The following is a 25,837-nucleotide window of genomic DNA, read 5'->3' as shown; positions in this document are numbered from 1 at the left end:
GACTTTTCTTTCCGGTAGATATCAATTTGTCCCTGAAGAGTTTTGTCAGACTTCTGTTCTGCCGTGATAAGAGCTCATTGTGAGCTGGAGGACTGATACGGACCCTGCAGGGTACAGTGGGGATCCGGTTCGTCACTTTGGTGAGACTTACAGGGCCTCGGCAGAGGTCGCGCTGTGATTGTTGCACTGCCCGGGGTGGGGTTCTCACATTTCAAGGGTAAAGAGAAAAAAAAAATCCATTTTCTCAATCTCTATTTACGATTACATGTAAATGTTCCACAATCAATATCCGGTTACTATTTTTATTCATTTATTTATCTATTTTTTGAGAAACATTATTTTCCGCCAGGCATTATTCAAGACAGTCTATCTCCATTTACATAGCCTAACGAAGCACGGAGCTTTTAATAACGCGGAGAAGAGCGCGACAGTGGGAGATGATGTTTATTTGAACTGGCTGGGCTTTTTGGTGGTAATGATTATGAAGTGAGCTGGGAGCAGTCAGAGAGAGAGGAGAGGAGAGCAGAGGGGGGTGGAGACGGAGGGGAGGGGGGCGGAGGCAGATGGTTGGCTGGACAGTGTGTTGATAATGGCAACATTAGTCTGCTGGGAAGCAACATTATGCTCAAGGTCAATGGGGGCTGAAGAATGGAGCATCGTAATGACTCCAGCGCCGAGTCTTGGAAAGAGATCTCCCTTTAAGGACACGGCGATATTTAATACGTGCAAGGTTAATATATCCATCCTCACGTTTGCAAAAGTTAATCCGTGTCACTGAGGCGGCGATAATGGACCGTGAAAGGCTTCCTCGATTGTCGTAGTTTAGAGTGCATGTGCTATCCATAAATGTAGGACACTAAAATTAACATTTGCTTAAGCCAGATGCAAATTGGATAATGTGTTGTTTCAGTGCTCGTCTGTAGGTCATTACACTTTACGGCAATACGTCATTTAAACAGTGTAGGCTAAAACAGACACTTATCTCGAGTCTCCCCATATGTCCCTCATAATATAATGATGTGTGACACTCCCGATCTCTAATACCAAGTCAAGCCAATGCTGGTATTGTAAGATACTCATACTTTTAACAAAACCTTAATGTATGGGGGTGAATTTGAGCTTTAGAGGCAAAATAAAGGAGCTATTTTACCTCTTTGCAATTATTTAGCTTAAAAACACCCCAAGGCAAACACAACTCTGTCTTATTCTTTATCTCTGCTCCAAATATAACAGTTTTGGACTAACGGCAGCAAAAAGAACATAAATGGCATAATAACCATCAAATCGAACAAAAAAACTGCATGTTTCTGTGGAATAGCGATTGCAGTGTAAATATCAATATCATAATATAAAAATTGATCCAAAAACAAACCTGAGTTTTAGTTGGAGTATTGGTATTTTTTTTTCAACCTCCACATTTCCAAAGCACCATGTCTGATGCTGTTTACACCGTTTTTCCTTTGTATAGCGCCTTTCTGTTAATAAGATATTCCTCCAGCTTGTATTTATCTCGAAATTCACACCCCAATGAGTCTCAGAAAATTTGCTTTTTGTTGCATTTTCACCTCAACTGGCTTTTGTAACTACATGTAAAACAGTGTCGTCCAATAGGAAGCCTGCTCGACTTTCCGAGCCTCACTTACCGCCGTGATGTAGCTACAGCCTCGTCTTCTCCGCACCAACAGCAGCTCATTCTTCTGAAACCATCTCCAGCTGGAAAAAGTTGTTTCACTTATGTGTCTGTGTCAAATCTGGAAAACGTCCCCTTCATTTTGTTTTTACCAAACGTCACTCAGACATTATATAAATCTTTAAAGAGGCATTAACATTGGTAATATTTAGGTTTTCTTTGTAGAAAAAAAAGTAGTACTGTTCAGATAGTTGTGTGTCTCTGTAGAAAGACAAATATGACTTTTTGAAGTCGTCTTTTTTTTTTTTCCAAAAACAGCTTTTAAGTTTAGTTTTTATTGTGAGAATACAGGAAGTCCAGTATGTTCAAATAAAAAAAAAAAAAATCTTTTGAGACATGCTGAGCTTTTCTGTCTTTTCTGTGTTGTTTTAATCTAAAATGTGATTTAGCTCTGAGTTTATGACTTTATGTTTCAAGTGAAAACTCATTGTTGTCACGTTTTCTTTTCAGAAAGGTTTTATGTTTTCATGGCAACGTTTTCAAAACCCTGTCTGCTTACAACGAAGCCGTAGAAACGCGAAATAAGGTGTAGTTAGCGATAATGGTCGAGAGTTAGTGCTGTGTTTGTAAAGAAAACACACACATATGCAGACAACAATGCGCTGTACACGGACATTCCTATGGACAGACGACCAAGTTACATTGCACTGCACAGTAAGAGTGTTTTGGAATTTTTTTGTTACAAATCAGTGGCCTTTCAAAACATTCTACCATGAAAAATTGCATTTTTAGTGACTCTGAGCAATATAATAATGTAAATTGACACCCAAAACACTGTTATTGGTGTGTCAGTGGGGTTTTAAACTGTGACGCTTGTCATGCCGTTAAGTAAAATTGTAATAACATGATTCATTTAAGAACGAGACCATGGTCTCATTAAGATCACCTGGATGGATAAAGGTTAAAAAAAGAGAGCGTAATCTCAGGTGTTTGACAGACCTGTGAATGCTATGATAAAGGAGGGTAGAATACAATAGAATACAATAGAATAGAATAGAAGGCAGAGGTGTATTTTACTCCCCCATCCAGCAATCATCACTGACATCTGCAACTTGGGTTATGCACTAGGAAAACGCATGTGGAACATGCAAACACCAAGTCCAGGTTTCTGTGTGGAGTTTGCATGTTCTCCCTGTGCATGCATGGGTTTTCCCACTTGTATAGTCTATTTTTAACCCACAGCTAAATGAAGGGGCTGATACTGTGTGTCGGTGTAGCTGGTATGGGTTCACCAAGCTGGATGAAGTGTAAAGAATGAAATAAAATGCATGGATGTCATGAAAATTACAAGTAAAATAAAATAAAAGCAAAATGAATCTACATAGGGATGGTGCATCAGTGTGCTTCCCTCCAAATTTCTCATTAGGGATCATTAAAACTCATTCTAAATGTTAGAATTGTGCTTTTTTAAGTGAAGCTGTATCCCTGAAACATGAGGTGAAATCAGAAACTCCCCAGTTCTCCTCACACAACCTGCTTTTCCCTGCATGACTTTGTAAAAAAAAAAAAAAAAGCCGGCAGTGTGCTGCGTTGACATCTGTGGGCAGATCCTCGCAGCCACTCCAGTGAAATGGGAATGAATTCAGGGAGACTGGAGCCTTCCTTTTGTCGCCCCGTATTAATGCACAAATCATGAGCAGCGCTCCGAAGCCTCGGGCAATCTTCCTGAGGAGCTTCATGGTTTTTTAATCTTTCTACAAGTTAGACACTTTGCATATATTATTAATGCTAAAGGTTGAGTAATACGTAATGGTTGCACGGAATAACTATTGCAGTGCAGCGCTGCCCATCACTTTCCTTCTGCACCCAATTCATTTCAAAATACAAATAGTCACAACAAAAATGGCATTTTTTTGAGTTGTTCATATTTTAATCCACACTTTGTCTCTCATTTTTCTTTTCTTCTTCTTCTTCTTTTTTTTCCTTTTTCTTTTTTTACAGTGGCATAGTTGAAAAATGAATATTCAATACTGAGAATAAAAGCAAACCTCACACATCCCCCATAAAAAGCAAATTAATTACAGCGATTCAATCTTTGTACAAAATGAGTTATTTATAGCATCATACTGAACTAACAAAATAACATGTATGAGCATTGGCGATGTGTCGGGATGTCTTTGATACAGTGGTTATGTACAGTGAGGGGACGTCTGATTCACCAATGCCTCAACATGTCATTAGAAATGTTTGCAGCAAACTCAAAGGCCATAACGGTGATCCTTGTACTGTTTTTTTTTTCCTTTTGTTTTTTAAAATGATAATTAAAAAATGGAAAAGGTAATGTCCGACAACTACTTCAGTAATAACAGCAATAATATCAATCAATATAGCTTTATATAATAAATGTCAATCAATCAGAATAATGAGTACACATATTTTGGCCATTTTTCTTTTTTTTCTTTTCTTGAATGTTTTAAGCAAATTATATGAATCCCTGTTTGGATAAATTTTCAAAAGTGTGATCACTCTGATCAAAAACGACAGGATTAAATTAAAAAGCTATTCCCGGTCTTTCTTTTACTAAAATCGAATACTTACATAGTATTTACACGTCTTCTGGCGAAACCAACTCTTATCAGATAAATGGGAAAACAAAAAAACAAAAAAAAAAAAAGAAGAAGTGAAATGCTTTAAATACTGTATATGCTAATATACAAACTGTGAATGTGTCAGGGATCCCAAGAGTCAACATTATTCACCAATATTCACGTTAGCAAAGTATTTTACAGCAATATCCACACATTGAGCATAGTTGTTCAATAAAAGTCAACATAAATAGTGAACCCCATTCATTCAGTCCGGATCTCACCACAAGTAGCGAAATGAAAAATCTTTTCCCGTACACGACTAAGAGCTGTGAGCGAGCTGAACTCGGCGTCGCGCGTCTGACTCCATCTAGACTCGTATCGAATCCTGAGACGAGGAGCAGCTGACGTGTTCTCCCTCCATGTTAGTCCTCAGACTTTGTGCTTTAATTTTCTAACTTGTTCTCCGTTGCTGTGAATCAAACGGTGCGAGCAACAAACTGAAAACAAGCGTGGGAATATACAGATAAGAGTGCCGGAGCGGAGAGGAAATCCTATCGGTAGAACCACGCTGTTTGTGCTTCCACAGCGTTTGTTGTGTAGAAAGGTTTCTGGTGTGTTTTCTGGTGAATTTAACCGACTGCAGCTGCGGCGAACTCCAGGCCAAATCTAACAACCAGTCAACAGATGCTAATGTCTGATAAAACTGGAACATATTCTGCTCTTGAAACTGTTTGAAAAGCTAAAACTCGACTCTAACTCCAGGGGAAGGACATTTTACTTTTTGCTTTTGAATTTTTAAAAATCTGCTAAAAGTTGTACAAGAAGAAACAAAAAAAGTTAAATTCAATGCAGGCAGTGGAGGAAAAGCATTAAAGTGTACAGCGTTTAGGCACCGTCGAACCCAAAACGACCCATTTGGACATGGTTTTATCGTGATTACAAAAAAGAGAAGGCTGTTTTTTTCTGCAAAACGCTTTTGAGAATGAGCACATCCAAGCTTATCTGGAAAAGAAGGACAACTGAAATTCAACGAAGCGACGACAAGGCAGCCGGAAACTGTCTGTCAGGAAATGAAGCGAGCGGGAGAGGAAGTCTAAATGAAGTATTCCTTCTTCTCCTCTGCGTGCACGTGGTTTCCCTCGGCGTTGATGATGGCCGTGTCTGCGTCGGGGGCGTCCTCCGCTCCTTTGGCCTCGTGCGTTAGATACGTCCCTGCGGAGACATTGACAGTCGATTCCAGTCGCCCGCCTGCTGCTGAAAAGTGCTCGACGCCGGCTTATTCGGAAGGGTCCCGATTTACCTTTATGTCTGGCCAGATATCGGCCAAGAACGATTATCAAGCACAGGGTGATGAAGACCACGACTGCAACAACGCCGCCGATCAAAGCGTGGTCAGGCCCGTGAGGTCCCACCGCGTTCGGATCTGAAATGCGACGAGACGGTGGGGGGGAAACATCAAACGTCAGTAAGATATTTAACACAGCTGTAGGAATTTACTAAAAACAGATCTAGCGCCTGAAAATAATCCAGATGCAGCGTTTACAAAGCGCAACAATCCCAACTGAGCTCGCGTCGTTCGTTTGGAGCAGCCTGACATCGCTGCTTTGAAGTGTCTGAACCATGATATAAAAGCAGCAATCACAGAAAATACCACAAAACTCTACACAATTCGGAAAATGTGGCATTAGCAGCAGAAATGAGCTTCAAAAAAAAGAAAGGAAAACAGCTCTGACTGATGCTTTAGGGTACAGTTTTTTCTTCTCCAGAGCTTGTACACACACTATCTTTAATGTTTCTCCTTGCTCCCTGCCACACTTCCCTGCTTCTCTGGATCCGTTTTATTTATTATTATTTTTTTTTTTTAAATAAGTGTTATTTAACAGGAGGCATCCTCTGGGCAGAGAGCGAGCCGAGGCCTCCCTTTGTGTCTGTACTCTAATAAACTGTGAGCGGCGGTGTCTTCACTGTGCACCTCATGCGCTCTCATTATCTCAAGCTGATGAATGACCATGGCTTGTGCTCACTTTTGCAAAGTGACCCTGGGAAATGACGGCGGGAATGCTGTATTTTTTTTTTTTTCTTTTACAAAACTCCACTGTTAACAGAATGCAACCCTCATTTACAGAAGCCCAAATTGTGTGGGGGCATTAAAAATAATAGTGATGAAAGAAGAACAAGATGAAGGGGTGTAACATGCAGTTTGTTTATCTCCATGCAGACCAGACCCACCACAATTGTGTTTTTTTGTTTTTTGTTTTGTTTTAATCAGGATACTCACCTATGTTTCAAGTGAAAACGCAGCGTTTTAGTGTTTTTGCTTCAGAAAAGCTTTTTTTGCTTTTACACGACAACATTTTGAAAACGATGTCTGTTTCTATGGAAATGGCGGGAAAGCTGAAAATGGTGTAGTTCTCATGTTGGGCCACTAGTGGGTGCTTTTGTTTGCTTTTGTGACAACACCGTACACACACACACACACACACACACACACACACACACACACACACACACACACACACACACACACACACACACTATAAACGTTAACAATAGCAAGAACACGGACATTCGCATGGACAGAAGACCAAGCTAGATCGCTATTCCAGGTGACCCTCAACAATAAAACTACCAAATAACCAGAAGATGAAGAACTGGGAGTCTTGACACTCTGGAGGCCGTCTGACTGTTCTCAAATACTTGTATTTTGCCCTGTTTCTATGGCAACGGAGGGGGAACATTTTTGAAAAGTTCCACCCTCAGAGCTGTCCTGTAAAGTGACGCTCAAAAACCAACAGAAGTTTTGCGTTTTCACTTGAAGACGTGGACAAACAGGCACAGGAGACTTTGAAGCGATAACTGCTCAGGTACGACAGATGTGTTGTTTTCATTTTGGTTACATGACAATGAGAAGAATGATCGAATGTCAGCAAAGAGAATAAGCAATCTTCATGTCACTGAATATCCACAGGGCGAACACACACTTACCGAAAACATTATTGTTCAATCTGGACTTTTAGCCAATATTTGAATGCCTAACATTACACAAGGTAAAATTAAGTTAAAATCAAAATCACTGTTCACACATGCACTGAAAAGTGGATATCTACCCATCTCTGCAGAATCGAGGACACCGCTGATTCAGAATTTTTACACAGGAACTATAAACATGTCCTGACACAAACCCGGGGCTTGTTAAACTCTAAAAACTCTTACAAAACATCAAACTAAACTACTGCAGACAAATTCTTTCGACCAACCCAACCCATGGACCCTCTTGGAAAATGTAACCTCACATTTTTCTGAAAATTACAGTCCGATATTTGAAGGAGAGAATTTCCTTTTTTTCCCTCTGAGAATGAGTAAAATACCACCTTCGGTCAAACAGAGGCATCTCTTCACTGTGTAAATAGAACAGAAACGTACAGTGCGACCACTTATGCGGCGTGTGACATGGCTGGAGGGGGAGTGACTGGCGTCAGCAGAGTGAGCGTCCATGCATGGTGATGACTTGGCTCATGCTGGGTGAGGCCATGATGTGTCCTGACCCAGAGCCAGATCCAGCATCTCAGCACTCCAAATCTGGCTTGCAATGACCACCTACTGGGGATATTTACCTGTTGTAGGCCCTGGAAAGTCTTTGGCTGTTGCCATGGTTGGAGACAGTGACAGCAGTAAGGAAAGACGAGGGGAACAACACCGTGATAAAACAGGTGACCATACAGATTCAAAGGAAAAAAAAAAGAAAGACAGGAAAATTGGCATGGTCTCAAGTTTTCACTTTGACAGAGAGCAGGAGCGATGGTGAGCGAAGCGTTGCTGTCAGAGGCAAACACATGCTTTCCAGGAGATGTTTGCACAACACACACTGATGGCAGTAAGATGAAGAACAGAGGCAGAAATACAGTATTCAGATTCCTGGTAAGTGAAACTGCTCTGTGCAAACATAATCCTGAACTCCCTGTTCACTGTAAATATGAATATGCAAATGTTTCACATTTCTGTTTCTATGGAGACGGATTTGGAGTGTTTTCAAAAAGTGGGAGCTGTTCTAAAAAGGTTGCGTTTTCAGTGAGCTTCCAGGAGCTTCGACATTCTGCTTGTGTCCGCAGTAAAAACTTTGGATGAGCCGCAAGTGTCAAGTAAAATGTGAGAACACTGAGTTGGAAGTGTGGGTGAAGGAAGCTAGCAAACGTATTTTGCGTTGACGCAAAAAAAAAAAAAAAAAAAAACAAGAAGAAGATGGCGAGATCCCCAGAGATATAAAACTGGAAATATATGATATTATAATGAAACTTCTGCAAATACAGCTGGCGCGGGCCAGTTGAGGGAATATATCTCAGCATCATGAAAGCAGTACTCTCTGGTGTAGGAAGGTCCAGTTCTTTCCCTTCCATTACTTTCAAACGGTTTAAATGCATAAATAATTAATCTATGAGCATTAAGCACTCCCAGTGTGCCGCCGGTAGACATGCCTGATATTCCACATTCATGAAGCCGATCACACTAAACAAACACTGGCAGCTGTGTCCGGAGTTCCTCAGATGCAAATCTCAGTGCATACCCTTAGTAAATCAACATTTGAAGCTTTTCTTTTCTTTTCTTTTTTTTTTTTTTTTAGAAAAAAACAACAAAAAACATACAAGACATTGGCAGATCAGGGCAATGAGAGAAGAAGCAGCAGTTTGCAGACTGAATGATCAAGAATAAGTAGCGTTTGGACCGAGAACAGACGATGCCTTCAAGTGAAAATGCAAAACTTTCATTGTGTTTATTTTCATCATCATCATTTCCAGTGTTTCTGCTAGTGGCGAGTAAACGGGCATCATTTTCAGAATGCTGGTTAAAATATCTGTGGACCAAATTAGTTGATATTAACTACTTTTTTTTTTTCCACCAAGAGCCTATATATAAGAGCTGAAAAAATTCAAGCTATGCTTTATTTTTTTAAGGGGGGGGGGGGGGGGGGGGTAGAAAATCAGTTTGCTATCTCTCAAGGATAGGCACAAAGTGCTAGGTTGTAAAATAATCCATACACACGTTTGTTTACAAGCGGATTTCAGAGGGCACCTTCAAGGCTTACGGCTTGATTTTCAAATTGAAGCGTTTCCCAACTCTGAGCAACACCGGCGTTTTCCCCTATCGCGTTAGCCGATCTACTTTCACCGCCGAAGCTACCATTTAGCGTGTTTTACCTGCAGAGTGCTCTTGAGGCTCAGTATGACACACAAACACTGCGGCACTAATTCCATTAAGAGAGACGGGGAGAAGTGTACACATGGAGCACGTGGCTTTCTTGTGGTAAACATCATTTCAACTTAAGTGCATGTGCTCCTACTGTTGGGTAAAAAAAAAACCTCATTCAGCTGAGGAACAAAAGTGCAGTAAAACACTCTTGTTTTCTGTTTCGCAGAGATTTACATCGGTTGTAGCATCTTATGCCTGTAAAATCTGCATATTTTAAAGTAAGATGAAAATGAAAATGAAGGGTGAGTTGGAAAAAAAAAGAACGACAAAGGAGGAAAACAAGAGGCTTGAATTCATGGAGTAAAACAATGTGATTTTCGAGCGCAGAGCTCAGTTAGCTCATCAATCATCGGCGCCGCGCTCGGTGTCATGTTTGTGAGTGTATGGAGCACCGGGGCGGGGGCGCGGAGGGGGTGCAGGCGCACGCAGCTGCGTCGGCACCGGCGGGCTGGAGGGATGAAGGTGGGGGGGAGGGAGGCGGGGCGGGGTGGAGACGGAGGCGCCGACGTGGTGACGTCTTGCTAAAATGAAAACAGGAACGACGGGGAGCAAAAACAAACCTCTCCACAGGGTGCAGGCTCCACATGAGGAAACTTACAGGAGAATCAAACGGCACAAATCAATTACGGCGCGCGGGGCTGATGCAGGTTAATTCTCGGCGAGCGCGCCGCAAAATAATGAAAATGACGGTAGAAAATGGGGGATGCGCAGCGACTCAAGCTATGAATGTATAAAATCCTCCCAGCAGCAGATGAGTCATGCATGAGGAACTTTTTTTGACTTCTGGCAAGTTTTTAAAACACTGATGATTGGTTCGTAAATAGGCTGTGGGCACGCACGTGCACGCACACGCATGCACATGCTGGCTGTAAAAACTTGCAGCATGTCATGCTTGTTGAGTTGAAAATGTACTCTCAGTAATAGTGAGATGTGAGGGGAAGAGGTCAGGAGGGGGGCTACAGCTTCAGATTTTTTTAATTTTTTTTTTTTATCAGCTGTATTTAATTAAACCACGATCCACCACTACCTCTGTAACGTCTCACACAGAGCGCCTCCTTAATACAGTGCATAATTGCAGACAGTAATAAATTGCGCGGACCAATGACATTTACAGCTCCTCAGCTCTCTTGTCATTAGCAAATTAGGTTTTAGAGGCTGAGATGATCCAAAGAGACCTGGAAAGTATTCAGCCAGACACAATGTAGCTGTGAAGAATGACTGTCATCATGGGTGGAAATGAGCCTGTCTCTCACATCCTTTCCCTGCTTCCACTCCATTTTTCCCGCTGAACTTTCCCTGCAGCCCGGGACTTTTGTGTCGGGTGTGAAAGGACGGCTGAGGCGTTATCAGTCAACCTCACAAAGAGTGACAAACAGCCTCCGGGTCCACATAAGTCCAGCAACACAGGTTAATTGAATAGGTTTCTTTTTAGTCTATTAAAAAAAAAAAAAGTGAGCTTGTTGGCTGTGAAATGTGAAGAAGAAAGCTCGGGTCCGGTACGCGGTGTGTAGATATAACAGGACGATACAGACTAGCCTGACATCGCTGCCCGGCGCTGTTCAATGAGCATGCTAAAAGAAGAGACTGAGATAACAAAAACTGTCAGGGCGAATGTGTCATCCGCCTCTCGCTTCACTTTTTTTTCCCTCTTTTTTCCCCAATGAAATAATTTCTCTACCCTGGAAAACCACGACAAAGAACCCGCCGTGGATCCACCGACTGCCTGAGAGTGGAATGAGTCCAGCCTGCCTGATCAGTCGCTGCTAAACAAACTGCACTCTGGTGTGGCACGGCTTAATTGGCAAAAAAAGAAAAGGGGAAACAAATAAATCCGTGTTGAATTTTTAACATTGTGTCCATGTTCGCTTGTATCTTCACTTTTTCCCCGATTCACGGTTGTGTTTGATAAATGTTCTACACATGGGCTGCAGAGGCCCTAATGATCCATTTCTGCACCATGTCGTTTTTATTTTCTCAGCCCCATCCACTGTCTCGGGATTAACTTATCTCTCCTCCAGGCGGTGGTCGGAATCTAAATTCTGCATCCTTAACACTTTTTTTTCCCTGTTTCCTCACAGGAAGAGTCCAGAAGCTAAAGCCATGTTGTGATATGTAGCGAGATAAAGCGGGCGATCCTGCAGCGTGCTAAAGCGGGTTTTGATAGGGGATCCGTCGGCATGTGGTCAGCGGAGCAGCGGGGCGACACATCTCTGCGCTGTGCTTAAGCACTGGTCGTACAGAGAGGAGTTACATGTTTGAACTCTGAATTTGCACACATTTATTAAGGATTAAAATTCAACTCACAAGCTTTATTCACACATTTCTGTCAAATACCTGTCCCTGTTTTCCATATTGCAGAAATGAAACGATTCTAACAGATGGAGAAGGTCTGATGGAATGGGACGAACTGGCACCGACATCGTTACAAGAGGAATCACTTTATGAAGCAGGGAGTGCAAAGTTGGACCGGACACAACCGGAGATGATCAGGAGGAAGAAAAGTGCTGCAGATGTTCTGAGCGACAAAACCACTTAAAAAGAGAGGAGAGTTCATGCACAAGAGAAGAAAATGGCAAATACATGAAACGTGAGTCTTAAATTAATGTTTCAGCAAATGAACAAGGAATGCAATGAAGAAAGAACAAACGTTGCAGAATTGCTGGATGCAGAGATTCATATCAGATTTTAAAGACATTAATATGATGTGTATGAAGGCTGGCACACTGGCATTAGTGCATCCCTCGTTCATCAATATATCAATCTTGACTATTTGGTGGAGTTCAGGTTTATGTTTCATTTATCGACCATTTTCTTGTTTTGTGCAGGAACTCTTCTCTACTTTTTAAGTGGTCTCGTCACTCAAAGTATCTGCAGCACTTTCCTTCTTCCTGTTTGTCTCCACTTGTGTCCGGTCCAGCTTTATAAAGTGATGTTCCTGTACGAACACTGGTGCCAGTTTGTCTCAGTCAGTCATTTCTTCCCTTATTAAGGCCCAGAGATTGTGGGATGGAGACAGGACAGTTACTGGTTTCCATGTTAACTTTGAATTAAAGTGACCTTATTTAATTTCCAATTAAAAAAGGACACTTCCAACACTTGAAATAACTACTGAAATTATGCTACATGAAATAAAGTGCATTATTATTCTGTGGTAAGTCAACATTAATATGTGCATAACAGTCCCTTGAAAATCAATAAAAACTGGGCACTATGAAGATTTTATATTTAAAAAAAATGCACACAATGTGGAAAAAAGAAAACATTTTACATCTCATCACTAGAAGATGTTTAAAAAAAGGGAATAAGGTTTTAGGCCTTGTCAATGCTGCCCAGGTTGCAGCACAGTTGATGGTTTGTGGACTCCTGCCATGAAATCAGGCTAAAACTAAAATCTCTGCTAAGTCATCCCCATAAACAATAAATAAACAAATAAAATTCTAAGACACTCTGATGATATGTCAGCCATTTGAACAAAAAGCCTAAGTGGCATGTAGTAATTACTGACGTCTGCAGTTGATGTTTTTTTTTAGGTAAAAACTGGTCACTGAAAGAAATAAATATGAGTCAGAAAACAACAGATTTGTCTGTTTCATCTCGGCTTTAATTCAGTGTTGTCCTGTCATGTCTGGTTTTTGATCTGTGCTTGTTTGGGATTTTGTATTCCTCTGATCTGCTGTTTGACTGTAATTCTGTGTTGTTTCAGACAATAACTAGAGTTTTACCTGCAGTTTGACTTGAAGTCATCATCTTGTCGTACTCAATCCTAAGATCGACACACAAACTAAAACAGTAACTCACAACTTAGTTCAAGATATAAACTATTTACATACCGGTTGATGCTGTTAGGTGGCTATGAATAGCATAAAAGCACTTTGGTGTAAGGCATCCCCCCCATCTCGTATGAGAAAGTGTTAAAATGAAGACGTATCACATAACAAATGGCAAGAGTTTTCAGTTTTAAGACTTTTATAATCTTGATGCACAAAAAACACAAATGAGGTAAGGGTTTTAAAATGTTTAAGTTCCAAAAATTGATTAAATCAATAAAAATGTTCCATTTTACTAATTTGAATTTATTTTATGGAGAATGGAGTCCGACGGATGATAATGAAATGGCCACTGCCTTCAAGTAATTGGACCAAAAACACACTGATGATTCTAAAATTGCAGTTTAAAAAAGAAAGAAAGAAAGAAAACGAGGAGATGGTTAAATATTAAGACCAAAAACTGTCCACTGCTCCTCATGGAGAAACCAATAATGAAGTTGGTTATGAAGTAATCAGTGGTTCTTTGATGAACCAGACTCAGAAAATTGTGCTTTCCAGAATATTTATTCATTATCTGTCAGCTTTGGCTGTGATGCTCTTATTATTGGTTAATATTAAACAGATGGGACTTCAAAAACTGTGAGATAAAGCTGGCATGACGCGCGTCTCCAACAGTTGTGATGATTGGCAAATCATATGATTAAAAAAAAAACACTAAAATTTCTGGAAATGTGGTTGTTTGTGAAGCATTTCTGCTGTAAATATAATATATATATATATATATATATATATATATATATATATATATATATATATATATATATATATATATATATATATATAAATATATTGCTCTGCTTTTGCCTCATTGTCTGTTGTACCCTGACTCTCCTTTTTTGGCTCAGATGGTCTTTTAATCTTTGTGATAAACACCAACCATGTTTGAGTGAGCACACAGTGGGCTGCAAAGCCGTGAGAGTGAGAAAAACAGCAGCAAATAATAATAATAACAATACTTAAAACAAATAATAAAGAAAATGATCACCCATAGAGAGACCATGGCCATCAGTGAAGCACCCACCGTATACAAACAGGACGTATTCAGCACTGCTGGTCCCCAGGTGGTTGCTGGCCTCGCAGCGGTACGTGCCGTTGTCCGTTTTGTTTAGCGTGGTGATGGTGAGCTCCCTCCCCTCCACTATCATGCGCTCGATGTCCGGTAGCTCTCCTCCATCTTTAGACCAAAGCACCGGTTCAGGTCTGGAGGGGAGGATAAAAACAACAGCTCTATGCTATAATGTGTGACGAGCCAGATGCTTAGAAACAAGGGAAACACTGCAGAGTCCGAAATGAATATGAGCAAAGGGATAAGATACTATGGGAAACACAGAAATGATGCTGCACTCATTTGTACCCAGGAAATGGAAAGTTTAGACACACACTCCAGTGGTGACAGAAAAAAAGTGCTCACTCTCCACTGGAAGAAACTTTGGATTCAGTGTCTTGCCCAAGGACACTTGGAGACATTGACAGACAGCGGTGGGGATAAAAATCGACAAACTTGGAGTTGGAAGATTTCAAGCTCTGCCATCTGAGCCACAGCTGCTCGCAGCTGGGGAATAACACCTCTGAACGCCATCAGACTGGGAACTCTCCACTGGTGGTGTGGGAAATTTCAGAAAGCTGCAGATCTGATATCCTGGCAGTGTTGTTTATCCGCATGAAGAATAGTAAATCTCTATTATGCACTTTAATAACCCGATCTTGGCACAGTCTGAGTGAAAATAGCCAAACTTCAATAAGCTAGCTTAAAAATGCAGGAATTTTTTAGATCATGTGTATCATGACTTCTTATGTTTATATAAGGACTTCTCTCAAGTTCCCAGCTGCATGGAAGCACCATTATATCCATCTGATCTGATCCATCCACGAACAATGATCAAAACGAATGTATTTTACAGCCTGAATCATTTCTGGCTCTGTCAGTCTTTTCCAATCATTTGTTTTGCTTTGCAGGTTTGTCAGTGGGTCTCATTAATGAACTGGATGGACTGGAAACAGTGCTTCATTCTGTTCTCGGACCCTCTTGTAACAACACACACCAGGCACTGATAACTAATCGTCGATGCTCCAATGGTTTCTCACTTTTTGGGATTGATGTAAGCTTTAACAGCATTGAAAACAACAGAGCTGGTGTGTTTATGCTCATTCAAGGTGAAGAGAGATTATTTGGTGTTATGCATGATGACTGTTGAGACAGCAGTACAGGTGACACACGTGTGTGTGTGTGTGTGAGATATCATCGACCTTAAAATGGGAGTTGTGAATAAATTCCAACCTACATGGGGTTCCCTATTGAAACACACTCCAGTTTGAAGTACTGCCCCTCCTGTGGAATAATCTGCGAATGTGCGATATCCAGATGGGGAGCATCTGCGAAGACAAGACAAAAAAAGAAAAAAAAAAAGAGAGAGGAAAAAAATCCAAAGCTGTGGCGACACTGTGTGTTCGAGGCTTTAACTTTCACGCTGACAAAGTACAACAGTAGTTAGCTCTTTACCCACTGGGCAGCTCTTAGCTCCAGCCCATATCCCTGCTCCGCTTTTGTGCTAATCCCTTACCTGCAAACTAATCCTACACTAATCCAGAACAAATGCAAAGCTAAACCTGCAGACATAAATGTAATCTCAATCCTTGTATTTTTTTTTCTTCTTCTTTTTTTCCTGAATGCTAATCTTACAGCCTAATCCAGCTTTGCGGGGCGTGACGGCACTCACAGTGGACCTCCAGCACCTCGGTTGTCATGTAGGGACTGGATAGAGACACGTGCTCCACGCTGCAGGTGTAGGCCACGCCGTCGTCCCGCCGATCCACCTGGAACTGGAGGCTGCTCCTCACCGTGAAAGACTTTCCCGTGGCGTTCACTTCCTTCGTGCCTGCGGAGTCAGAGCGGCACACAGTGTACTTATACATTTTTAATATTTTGGGGAGAAGCAGTTTTCGGATTTTTGGGTTTCTTACCCCCCCCAAAAAAAAATTATTTCTGGAACAGAGTGGGGGAAAAAAAATACAGCTTGTAAATGTAAGAAAAAGAAAAAAAAGAAAAAAAGAAATGAGAAACATGAAATTGCATTTCAAGACATTGCTTTTCTGACACAGACAGCCGCGGTGTTGTTGTTGTTGTTGTTGTTTTTCCTCTGCAACTCCTTTGAGGGAGAGAATCCTTGGCCTTTGAAAGTCAAGTCAAAGTAGAGTGAATGGTGAAGGGAGAGCAATGCGAGCGTTGACTCGGTTGGTTGGGTGTGTTTGCTCCTCCAGGACCATCTCTCAAACATCCCAGTCAACACAAACAGCCACACACTCTCCCCCTGCAGCGGGGATGGGCTGGATTTCCATAGCTTTCGTCGCACTTTTCCATACTTCTGTGGTACTTTCGGTGCCCAAACATCCAGCCTTTACGCCGCCTCAGATCCTGATTTGTGTTTGCTTTCTGCCCGGCGTGTGATGCTGCCTTCGTTAGGAGATAATTGGACGCTTTTCTTCATCTGCTCGGCTGTCCGCACTCAGTGTGGCGCAGCTGCACGAGGCTATCGGATCTGAATAAGACGCTACCTGACAGTGGCCTCGGAAGGATTTATCTTTAGAGATGCCTCCCGTCTCATCCTCCTCACACTGCTCCTCTTGCCTGCCATCCGCCGCAAAACCACTTTAATCAACACATACATATGAGCGCTCCCTGCGCGCTTACACACACACACACACACACACACACACACACACACACACACAAACAGCACAAAATTCCCTCGGTCTATTAAATACTAAAAGCCCCTCAGCAATGAAACCCCGATCACCCCTATCATCATCATTTTGGGCTGATCGGTTCCATTTGTTCCCCTCCACCGATTCTCTTTGATATTGTCGTGTGCGAGGGAATTAATTTTTTATTGGACCTGATATTACTATTACAGCTGCTACAGTTTCGGAATGACCGCTTTTTTTTTCCTGTACGTACTGCAATAATTACTGGTGTCAACTCGTTTATGAGACGCCTCAGTAGCTTTTGAATGTATTTCAGAGTATAGATGACACAAAGTGAGAGAGATGGTTTGATTTTGGTGTTCAAGAGTGATTAAACATTCCCCTGAAAGGAAGATTAATAAATATTTAGTTCTAGTTTTATTGTTTTTGTGCTGTAGGTTATTGGCCCCTGACCTATAATGTGATTGGTAACTCTTATTATTACATTAGAAAACAGATATGACAAGTTTTGTTGTTGTTTGTAAAAAGATAAAGCTGATATTTCCAATTAAACACATCTAACTAGCACTACAAGAGTTCTGCTTGTTATTGCCTATATGATTCCAGACGATTGTTAATATCATATAATGTGAAAAACGAGAAAAAGTTCGGCAGTGGACCAAATATTACTACTTGGTGTGAGACGAAGCATGTGTGGTGTGAATGTTTTGGGAGGTGGGGTGCAATGCGATCCGAACTCATTCCTCCCACACCGTAAATCCCTGCTGATGAGGGTGTTTATCACAGGGAGCGCTATACATGCTCAAATGCATAAAATGTGCTTCTCTTCCCACGAATGCCACAATAAACATTTTAATTGTTTAGCAGACATGATAGTTTCAAGTATATATTTAGACCGTGTATGTAAATGTGCGCACACAATAGTTTCGAGAACTGTTCATATTAATTATTCAAGTCTCTTGCCTTTGTATGCACAGCACGAAGCCAAACTTCAAAACTAAAAGTAACAACAGCCACAAAAACTCAGCAAATTACCATAAATGACATAAAATATTTCAAACTGACGCATCATTCGAACAAACAGTGAAGTCGGAGGCCTTGCATTCAAGAGTCAAAAGCCTTGAATTCTGCCCCGGAGTGCAGGAGGGGGAATAAGAAGTGCCTCTGTGGCATTACACACAAATCTCTCCAGCTTCTTCTCTCATTCGTTAAGTCGCCTGCAGCGGCGGAGCTGCAACAGAGAGGCTGTCAGTCTGTTTCAAGGCAGCTGCGAGCATCGCCGACAGAACGCGCACGCAGCAACGAGGATCTGTTCAGGTGCAGCGGCTTTGAAGCAAAAAAACCTCAAGAGGCCGGCCGGTCCGCAGGCAGGGAACCGGGCAGTCTGATGGGAAGTGAGCTTTTCTGATTTCTCAGAGCTTAATAAATGCAACGCTAGAATAGCAGAACACTAAACTCCTGCGTGTTATTGTTTAATGTTCACTGGGTCAATCTGTCAAGTTATGGAAATAAGTCCATATCAATTAAAGCCTTTTCTTATTTTATTAAAGTGTTTCAGGTTGTACCTTTCGAGCAAATTTAATGCGTAACCCATGCAGTGGTGTCAAGCTGTGTCTCTTTTAAGAGGAGAACCTCCCACTCACCGCGGCGTGCAGCCTACCGCTGACTGACTATTAACGGCAGCCTAAAATGTTTTGAGAATCTTTTTTTTTTCCCTTCACTCCTTTCAGTGTTTTGACCTAATTTCTCCAGTTCATTTGCCACTGAAATCTCATTAAGTATGAACTCATTTCCACAAAAGTTAAATATTTTAGCTGTATTTGTTGGGGTCTTTTTTCGGGGTGCTTAATTTCACACAAGAATTTGTTCACCCTTAATGAACAATCTAGCATATTTAGCGTATTGATGAAACATATTTTCTTCTGGGTAATCTGTAGCTGGGTTACTGTGGGAGCCTAAAATATCTGCTATGTGATTTTGGATGTTACAATCCTTTAATGATTTCACATCTCCAGACTTATTTTATATCAAATTGGATGGTTAGAACATCAATTGTTCAGAGGTTTGCAGTATATGTAACAAATATCTCTCATACAATGTATCAACTGTTTGAATATTTAGGCACAACATTACACATAAAAATGAATCAAAATGTAACTTTAATGTGTGAAACAGTGGCAAAATTGTACATATAATCACCATAAAAGTTTCAATTCACCTAAAGAAGAGTATTTTTATGTGGGATCCAACTTTACATTCTTTTAAAATACGCAACTGAAATTAACAGTGCATTTTCTACAATTCTCCATCATGTGTAGAAACCTTATTCGCCTAACTTTCTTAAATTTTTAGAAATATAAATTAGGAATTAAAAAAAATATCATCCCGGTTTGTATATGTTTAATTGCAAAATGTTTGCACTGAATCATTGCATAGTTGTGTTTTAAGCTCATGATTTGTCCTGTATATTCACATCCTTATCACATATTGCATGAGCTAATGAAGGAAAGATGCATCTCTAATGTAGGACAGAGCGATCATGAGGATGTCCTCCTATTGTGAGTGAAAGGCTGCTGGTATTGTCAGGGTGAGACAGTGAGGAAGAAAAAAGGTTTGAAGTGGATGTCAGACAGTGAAAACCCTGAGTTAAAATGTGAGTGGCTAACAGTTAGCATTGACTTTTAGCAACATTTATTATTGGTCAAAACTCAGGTAACACCCCATTAATACATGTTAAACTGTGAGAAAAATGAGCATAAACCTGCATCCACAGGGCCAGTGACAGTCTCAGATTACATAACCATGGGATGATGTTATGTTGCAGCTTTTTTTTTTGTTTTGTTTTTTGCCGTCTTCACTTTCTGAATCTTTTAAGAGTAAAGAGCATCTTTCTCCCTCTAACTGAATACAATGAGTCATTAAAGTGACCCTCGCAGTCCCGACAGCTCAGACAATGCGTTGCACGAACAATACAATAATACAGCTGTGCACACACCATTATGACAGGCTAACAGGGAAAGATAATTAATTCAAGCTTTTCTTTCTCAATTAAAGAATCAAGAAATAGAAGAACACATTTATCACTATTGCAACTATTTAACAAAACTTGTATTTACATGATGAGCTTCATTTAGCTTGAACTGAGTCCTGCTGTCAACAACAATTGACTTGTATCGTTGGACTGTATAAGCAGCGGTACAAGAACATCTGCTTCATTTTGCGTGACCTGACTGTTATTTGTAGTGTATCTCAGCTGTTTTGTTCCCATTCTTGGTTGTTTTTACTTCTCCAATCTTTTTACTTCAGTTAACCGCTGCTTTCGAGATTAAAAATCATCTTCCTCCCACGAAATGATGTAACTTCAGCCGAATTTAATGAATGAATCAGTCATTAGGCTGACCCACACAGAGCTGGCAGCTCCGCTGATGCCTCACAACAACATTATTTCACATCTACATGCACCCACCGGGTCAGACTTTAGATAGCAACAAAATGTGCCATCATATGCAGACGATACACAGGCTTACATTGGAAACTGAAGTAAGCCTCCGACTCCGATTTCTTCTCAAATTGAGGCATTTTTGTTGACCCCAATAAAGCAAGTATTCATTTAGTATTTAGATTATCTTAAACTCTTGCGTTACATTTTAATATCTATGTCCATTCTCTGTTGTATTTTGTCCTCATCCATGGTTTGTTTTGATGTTCCTTCACATTTCCAAACGCATTTGCTCTTGCCAGGCATTTGCTAGTGAAATGCATTTAGTCCATCACGGTTGTCACCGTCTTCAGTTCTCTCCAACTCTCCTATCAGTAAAACTGCTGCATCACCAGCAGTGATAAGATCCCGCCTTTAACTCCCTTCATCTCCATCATTGCTGTAAAATGTTGCTTCTGAGCCACGAGACTTTAAAACCATAGCATCCATTTGGAGCCAATTTGAAAAGCATTGTTTATTTTGTTCTCCCCTCACTGAAATGAAGTCAAACTGCTCGGTATTACAAATGACTGAAAATGAGAAATCACCAACTAATAAAAGCAGAGTGGAGCCGCGCTGCGCCGAGTCATGACACTGGAGTCGAAAGTTGCTGCAAATCAGTTCCTAAATGAAAGCACTGCCCTTGAAAGCAAAATGAATGTGATTAATTAAGAGGTGTAATGACACCAAATAAAATCAACCTTTAAATGTAGCTGTTTGTATCCAAACACATCTATTTTGCTGTCCCGATTTGTGCCTGAAAATGAGCTTCATCCTACATCTGGTCACATATAAAAGCCCATCAAGCCCCTCAACTTTCTCCACAACTTGCAGGGAGTTAAATTTTATTGGTTTATAAATGTTTAATGTTTAAAGGAGAGGGAGATTAGTTTGCATTGAAGCCGGGCTTGCTGTGAAAAAAGTAAACACAGTCTAAAAATAGCTCAAACCCATCTTCTCAGGCAATAAATGTGAGGAAGAAAAATCTTTCGGGGTTCTACAATATGAGCAGCTGTATTTAATCGCTGTGGCCTATTTTTTTTTCTATTTTTTTTAATTTTCAGATATGTTCCAGCTTTCCCATCATGTTTCCCACATTGAAGGTTACATAAACCTGATTTAAATATGAAAATATTGTTTTATGAGGGAATAGAAGAGCCGTCAGGACCAGTATTGTTTGTGATTTGGTCATTTGGAAATTCCTTATCAAAAATGGAAGAAATATATTATGTATAGGTTATCAGTTTTACATCTGATCGTATTTAATAAAATGCTTCACTTTGGAAGACCCAAAATGAAGAAGGAACAGAAAATAGGATAAAAACACTTGCGTGAACAGAACTTTCGTAAAGATAAAACCACCTTAATCTCATTTACTTTGATAAAGGTAAAAGTAGAGATTCTTAAATGCAAGAAAGTACTAATTAAAATGAATATTAGTACATGAATAGTTACATTGGATTGAGTGTGAGGAAACACTGTGATCGAGAGGTCTGGAAAAGCGTGCAATGCAAACATTCAGGGTTGTTTCCACAGTCTGTGGCAGCAGCATGTTTTAATCTGTTTTCCCCCCGACAAGCACAAATTGTTGCTATTCACATCTCACAGCGAAAAGTTTCTTCAAGAGTCATGAAGTAGGAAGTTAAGGTAGCCGTGTAATGTTAGTGTAAAATACGGGAGCATATCTGCTGGTATTTCAACTTTTTCCTCTGCCTGCCGAGGACACAGGTTTAATATCAAAATTACGCTAAAAATAATATATCTCTTTGTCGTCTGGATTTAAATGTTTTGATATCTCAACTAAAGCTGAGTAGAAGATTTGAATGTGCCTTTGTGCCCCTGTGAAAAGGAAATATAGGCCACTTTATGTATGCAAAGAGAGAGTGACTGTGGGTGGATTTTTTTTTTTTCCTCAATAGATTACAATTTGAAGCCTGGCTGTCATTCACCGACACAAGTAATTTGTACGGCTCTATACTCTGTAAACAAATTACTTGACACTAGATGACAGTTGCATTTTGAGGTTTGTAATGCTGCGTGCTTCTAATATAAATTGTTGAAAAACAAATCATCAGAGCATGAAATAAATATGACATGTTTTTTGCTATTACACCTGCTGTCGTCTCCCAGCTTTGTAGCCTGGTCCCCCTGTGGGGATAGATTTGACTGACAGCAGACACTGGCGGCAATGATCTTCCACAAAAGAACCAATGGCAAAACATGCTGCTCCCAGCACATACGCACTAAAGAACGCTTTAAAGCGGCACCTACAAAAAGCCCAAGTTCGCGGCGCTGATTGACATTCCCCCTCTCTGACACTTTGACATGGAAATGAAGTTTTTAAGTCGAGCCCTCCAGTCTCTGCTACGTTCTTCATCTCGCTTTAAGTTCGAGGTGCATCGCGCCGGCTCTGTTTGCCCAAGTGGCTCAATAAAACCCACTGTACGTAAGTGGAGCTAATAAAAGCACAGTTGGGGGAGACTCGGCGAACCCAGTCGTGCCTTTTCTGAACGTGGGGAGTCGTCACGTCCCACCAGAGACACAGAGACACAGACTCTGCTTAACCTGCCGGAAAATACTTCTAATTTCCATCATTTTGGGCTGCACAACTTGTCATAAGTTACATTTGTGTCTGTTAAACATGAAAGTAGTAATATATTGTCATCATGGTGACTATGTCACTAAACTCCTGTTTACAGGAGGGGGAGTGCCTCATTAGCTTCAACTAACTCACAGATTTTCATCACATTTAGTTGTGTTTTTTTAATTGATTCTGGGCTTAAACTGATGCACACAATGGTGACGACTCAATCAACGAGACACAGAAACACCACAATAATACTGTTATTTGCACATTAGAGAGAGGAGCAACAAAGGGAGACGGTAATCAAGTTCTGATGTAATGAAGATGAATGTGAGCCTATTGCTGAAGCGCAATTCTGATATATACATATATTTATGAGTGTATGTGTGTGAGTGTGTGTGTGTGTCCAATAATGACTGGAGACAAAATCTATTGATTGTGCACCACTTACATCATTGGGGTTACTGACTTGGAAGTGTCTCTATAAAACATGTTGTGGAATAAAAAGCCATTAGCTGTGTTTATCTAGAAAATACCCGCAGCATCCGCTCTCATTTGTTGATAATGCTACCCGGTCCAGTGTATCATGCTGCCATATGGCTTCAACCCAGAGAACACGGTGTATATCCGCGGATCGTTACCACAACACACTTAGAGAACTGCACCGCCTCTTAAACTCTACTAGATGGCATTTGACATTTGGGTTTCATTCCATATGAATGTTGGAAACTTGTTTTTAAGCTTTAAAGATTCACTTCTAAAGTGTATTTCCAAGAAAATAAAGCACAAAAGAGATCATCTCAATGCCTCTCGAGATGGACAGCGAGTCTGGTTGTAATGCTGTGTGCCGGCTCTCCGACTGGCCTTTCAGGAAGATACGTGCACGTCATTTCAACAAGAAAACTTCATATCCCGGCCCCTCTGCCATCAATCATCGTGCCATGTTGGGCAGACACAGACAGAACCACCAAGAAAAGCTCTCTGGTGCAAATCTTCAATAAGGAGCAACTGTCACACTGAGCCTCCGCAGCAGGCTCTGTTACATTAAAGAGCTCCGTGCAGCATACCTCTGCCATCAAATTGAGGAAAAACATTCCTTTCCTTTAAAAAAGAAATAATGTTTTTGTCTTTTTTTTTTTTTTAAAGCAGAAATATGATGCTGATAAAAGCTAAGAAAATACAAAGTGCTGAGCTTCAGACAGTTTGGAGAGTGGAATACACGAAAGTGAAAGCTTGTAAGACACACTGAATAACCAGAGAAAACTTCTGCCGTTTTGTGGGGGGGGGTTTTTTACTGATCAGCTCACGGAGCAGTGCTCAATCTGCAGCCTAATGCGTCATCTCAGGCTGGGTGAGACTAGTTATCTGGCCTCTCCATGTTTGCATTCTTGTGCATTCTCCTGTCCTCCATGACTTGTTTCGCTAATCTAATTGCTGTTGTTCGATACGTAAATAAATAAATAAGTAAAGACCTCGGTTTGGAGAGAGCTTTGATACGGTGGCTGACAAGAACAAATGAGAAGTGCAGCAGCAGCAGCAGCAGCAGCAGCAGCAACTCCGCACATGCAAACTGAATTTGTAACATGGCTCACGGAGGCTGGACTGTTCTGCTCTTATCCTTAAAATGAACCTGTAATGGATTGTTTAGCATCTCCAGCTTGACATGACAGGCAAGTCTGTTCAATGAAAAGTCAATTAACTCAATCCATCCATCTTCTTTCTGCTTTTAACACCTTAGGAGTCACCAGGGGCTGGAGTCCGATCAAAGCTGACAACAGGCGAAAGGCAGGATACAGCACTCCATCACTGACTATAGCACAGGCACAAATTCACTGTTGACACTGGAGTACCAGGGGAAAACATGAAAACTCCACACAGAGGGCCTGATTTACTAACAACCCATAAAAGATATGCAGATTTTACACAAATAAATATGAGCTCCCTGAAACAAACCAAATTCTACATGTAACGAGCGCAGAAGAACACAAGTCTCCGTTCGTTCCTGTGTATTTAGCGTCAGACATACATGCAGCTTCAGTGTGTCCTGTTGGTACATCAGACCCAAACTCACTGTGAGATGAGAATGCTGATAATCGCTATTTCATTGCGCCAGCTTCCAATGAATATTAAAGTATTGATTCAGCTAATCTAGCATCTATTATTCAGTAACTTTCAATTCATTTGCTTTAAAATCTCCCAAACTTTCATTTTCATTTTGTTTTCATCAGGGGTTTGACTCTTAACCATCATTTCTAATAATCAGCGTTAAGCGAGTTTAGTAGTACAAGTAAGAACATCTGGAGTCTTCCTGTGTGGCGTTTTCATGTTCTCACTCCAGTTTTCCAGTTTGGAGCATTTGAGCTTGAGTCTCTGAAAGGTGTGATTGTGGGTCTGTCTGTGTTTTCCCTGGTGACCGGGTCCACAGCCACAGGTCCACCACCCATCCTCTGCTCGCAGTCAGCTGACTGCAGCTCCAGCGCTGCGTGACCCTGAGCGAGATAAAGCAGTACAGAAGACGAAGAAGACGAATGCTTGGGAAGCTTTTTTGTGGCGAATCTGCTGAGTAGATCAGTGCTAAGCCCCACCAAGAGTTATTTCAGATCTTGCTGTTTATGCTGCACTTCGCTCTCTAATTAAATTCAGCAAGATGCGGTCCTCTGCGTCTTCACCTTGACCAGGTACGAGCAGTCCGGCATCCTCTGACAGCCTGCAAGGGCGGCGGCGGCGGCGGCAGCGGTGGCTGCGAGCCATGTGAATCATGGCCCCGCTTCACCTCACCGGTCA

The 25,837-nt window shown here is 41.0% G+C and overlaps 1 protein-coding gene across 3 annotated transcripts in view; it reads right to left on the bottom strand.

Moving 5' to 3' along the window:
- Positions 1–5,017: 5,017 nt before the first annotated feature.
- LOC115401135 (cell adhesion molecule 2-like) overlaps positions 5,018–25,837 on the bottom strand; it is a 186,252-nt gene continuing 165,432 nt past the window's right edge. For 2 of the 3 annotated variants that reach the window (XM_030109323.1, XM_030109325.1), the window contains 6 exons: positions 16,007–16,165; positions 15,572–15,662; positions 14,311–14,489; positions 7,833–7,859; positions 5,519–5,641; positions 5,018–5,430 (listed from right to left, as the gene is read on the bottom strand). In XM_030109323.1, the coding sequence (XP_029965183.1) occupies positions 5,312–5,430; positions 5,519–5,641; positions 7,833–7,859; positions 14,311–14,489; positions 15,572–15,662; positions 16,007–16,165 (698 nt within the window). In that variant the 3' untranslated portion in view covers positions 5,018–5,311. The remainder of the gene's footprint in view (positions 5,431–5,518; positions 5,642–7,832; positions 7,860–14,310; positions 14,490–15,571; positions 15,663–16,006; positions 16,166–25,837) is intronic. The other variant, XM_030109324.1, reaches the window with a different exon arrangement.

The sequence above is a fragment of the Salarias fasciatus genome, chromosome 14 (genome assembly GCF_902148845.1).
Source record: "Salarias fasciatus chromosome 14, fSalaFa1.1, whole genome shotgun sequence".
NCBI classification, from domain to species: domain Eukaryota; kingdom Metazoa; phylum Chordata; class Actinopteri; order Blenniiformes; family Blenniidae; genus Salarias; species Salarias fasciatus.
Note: the sequence above shows the minus strand (reverse complement) of the source record. Positions and strands in the feature narration are given on the sequence as shown.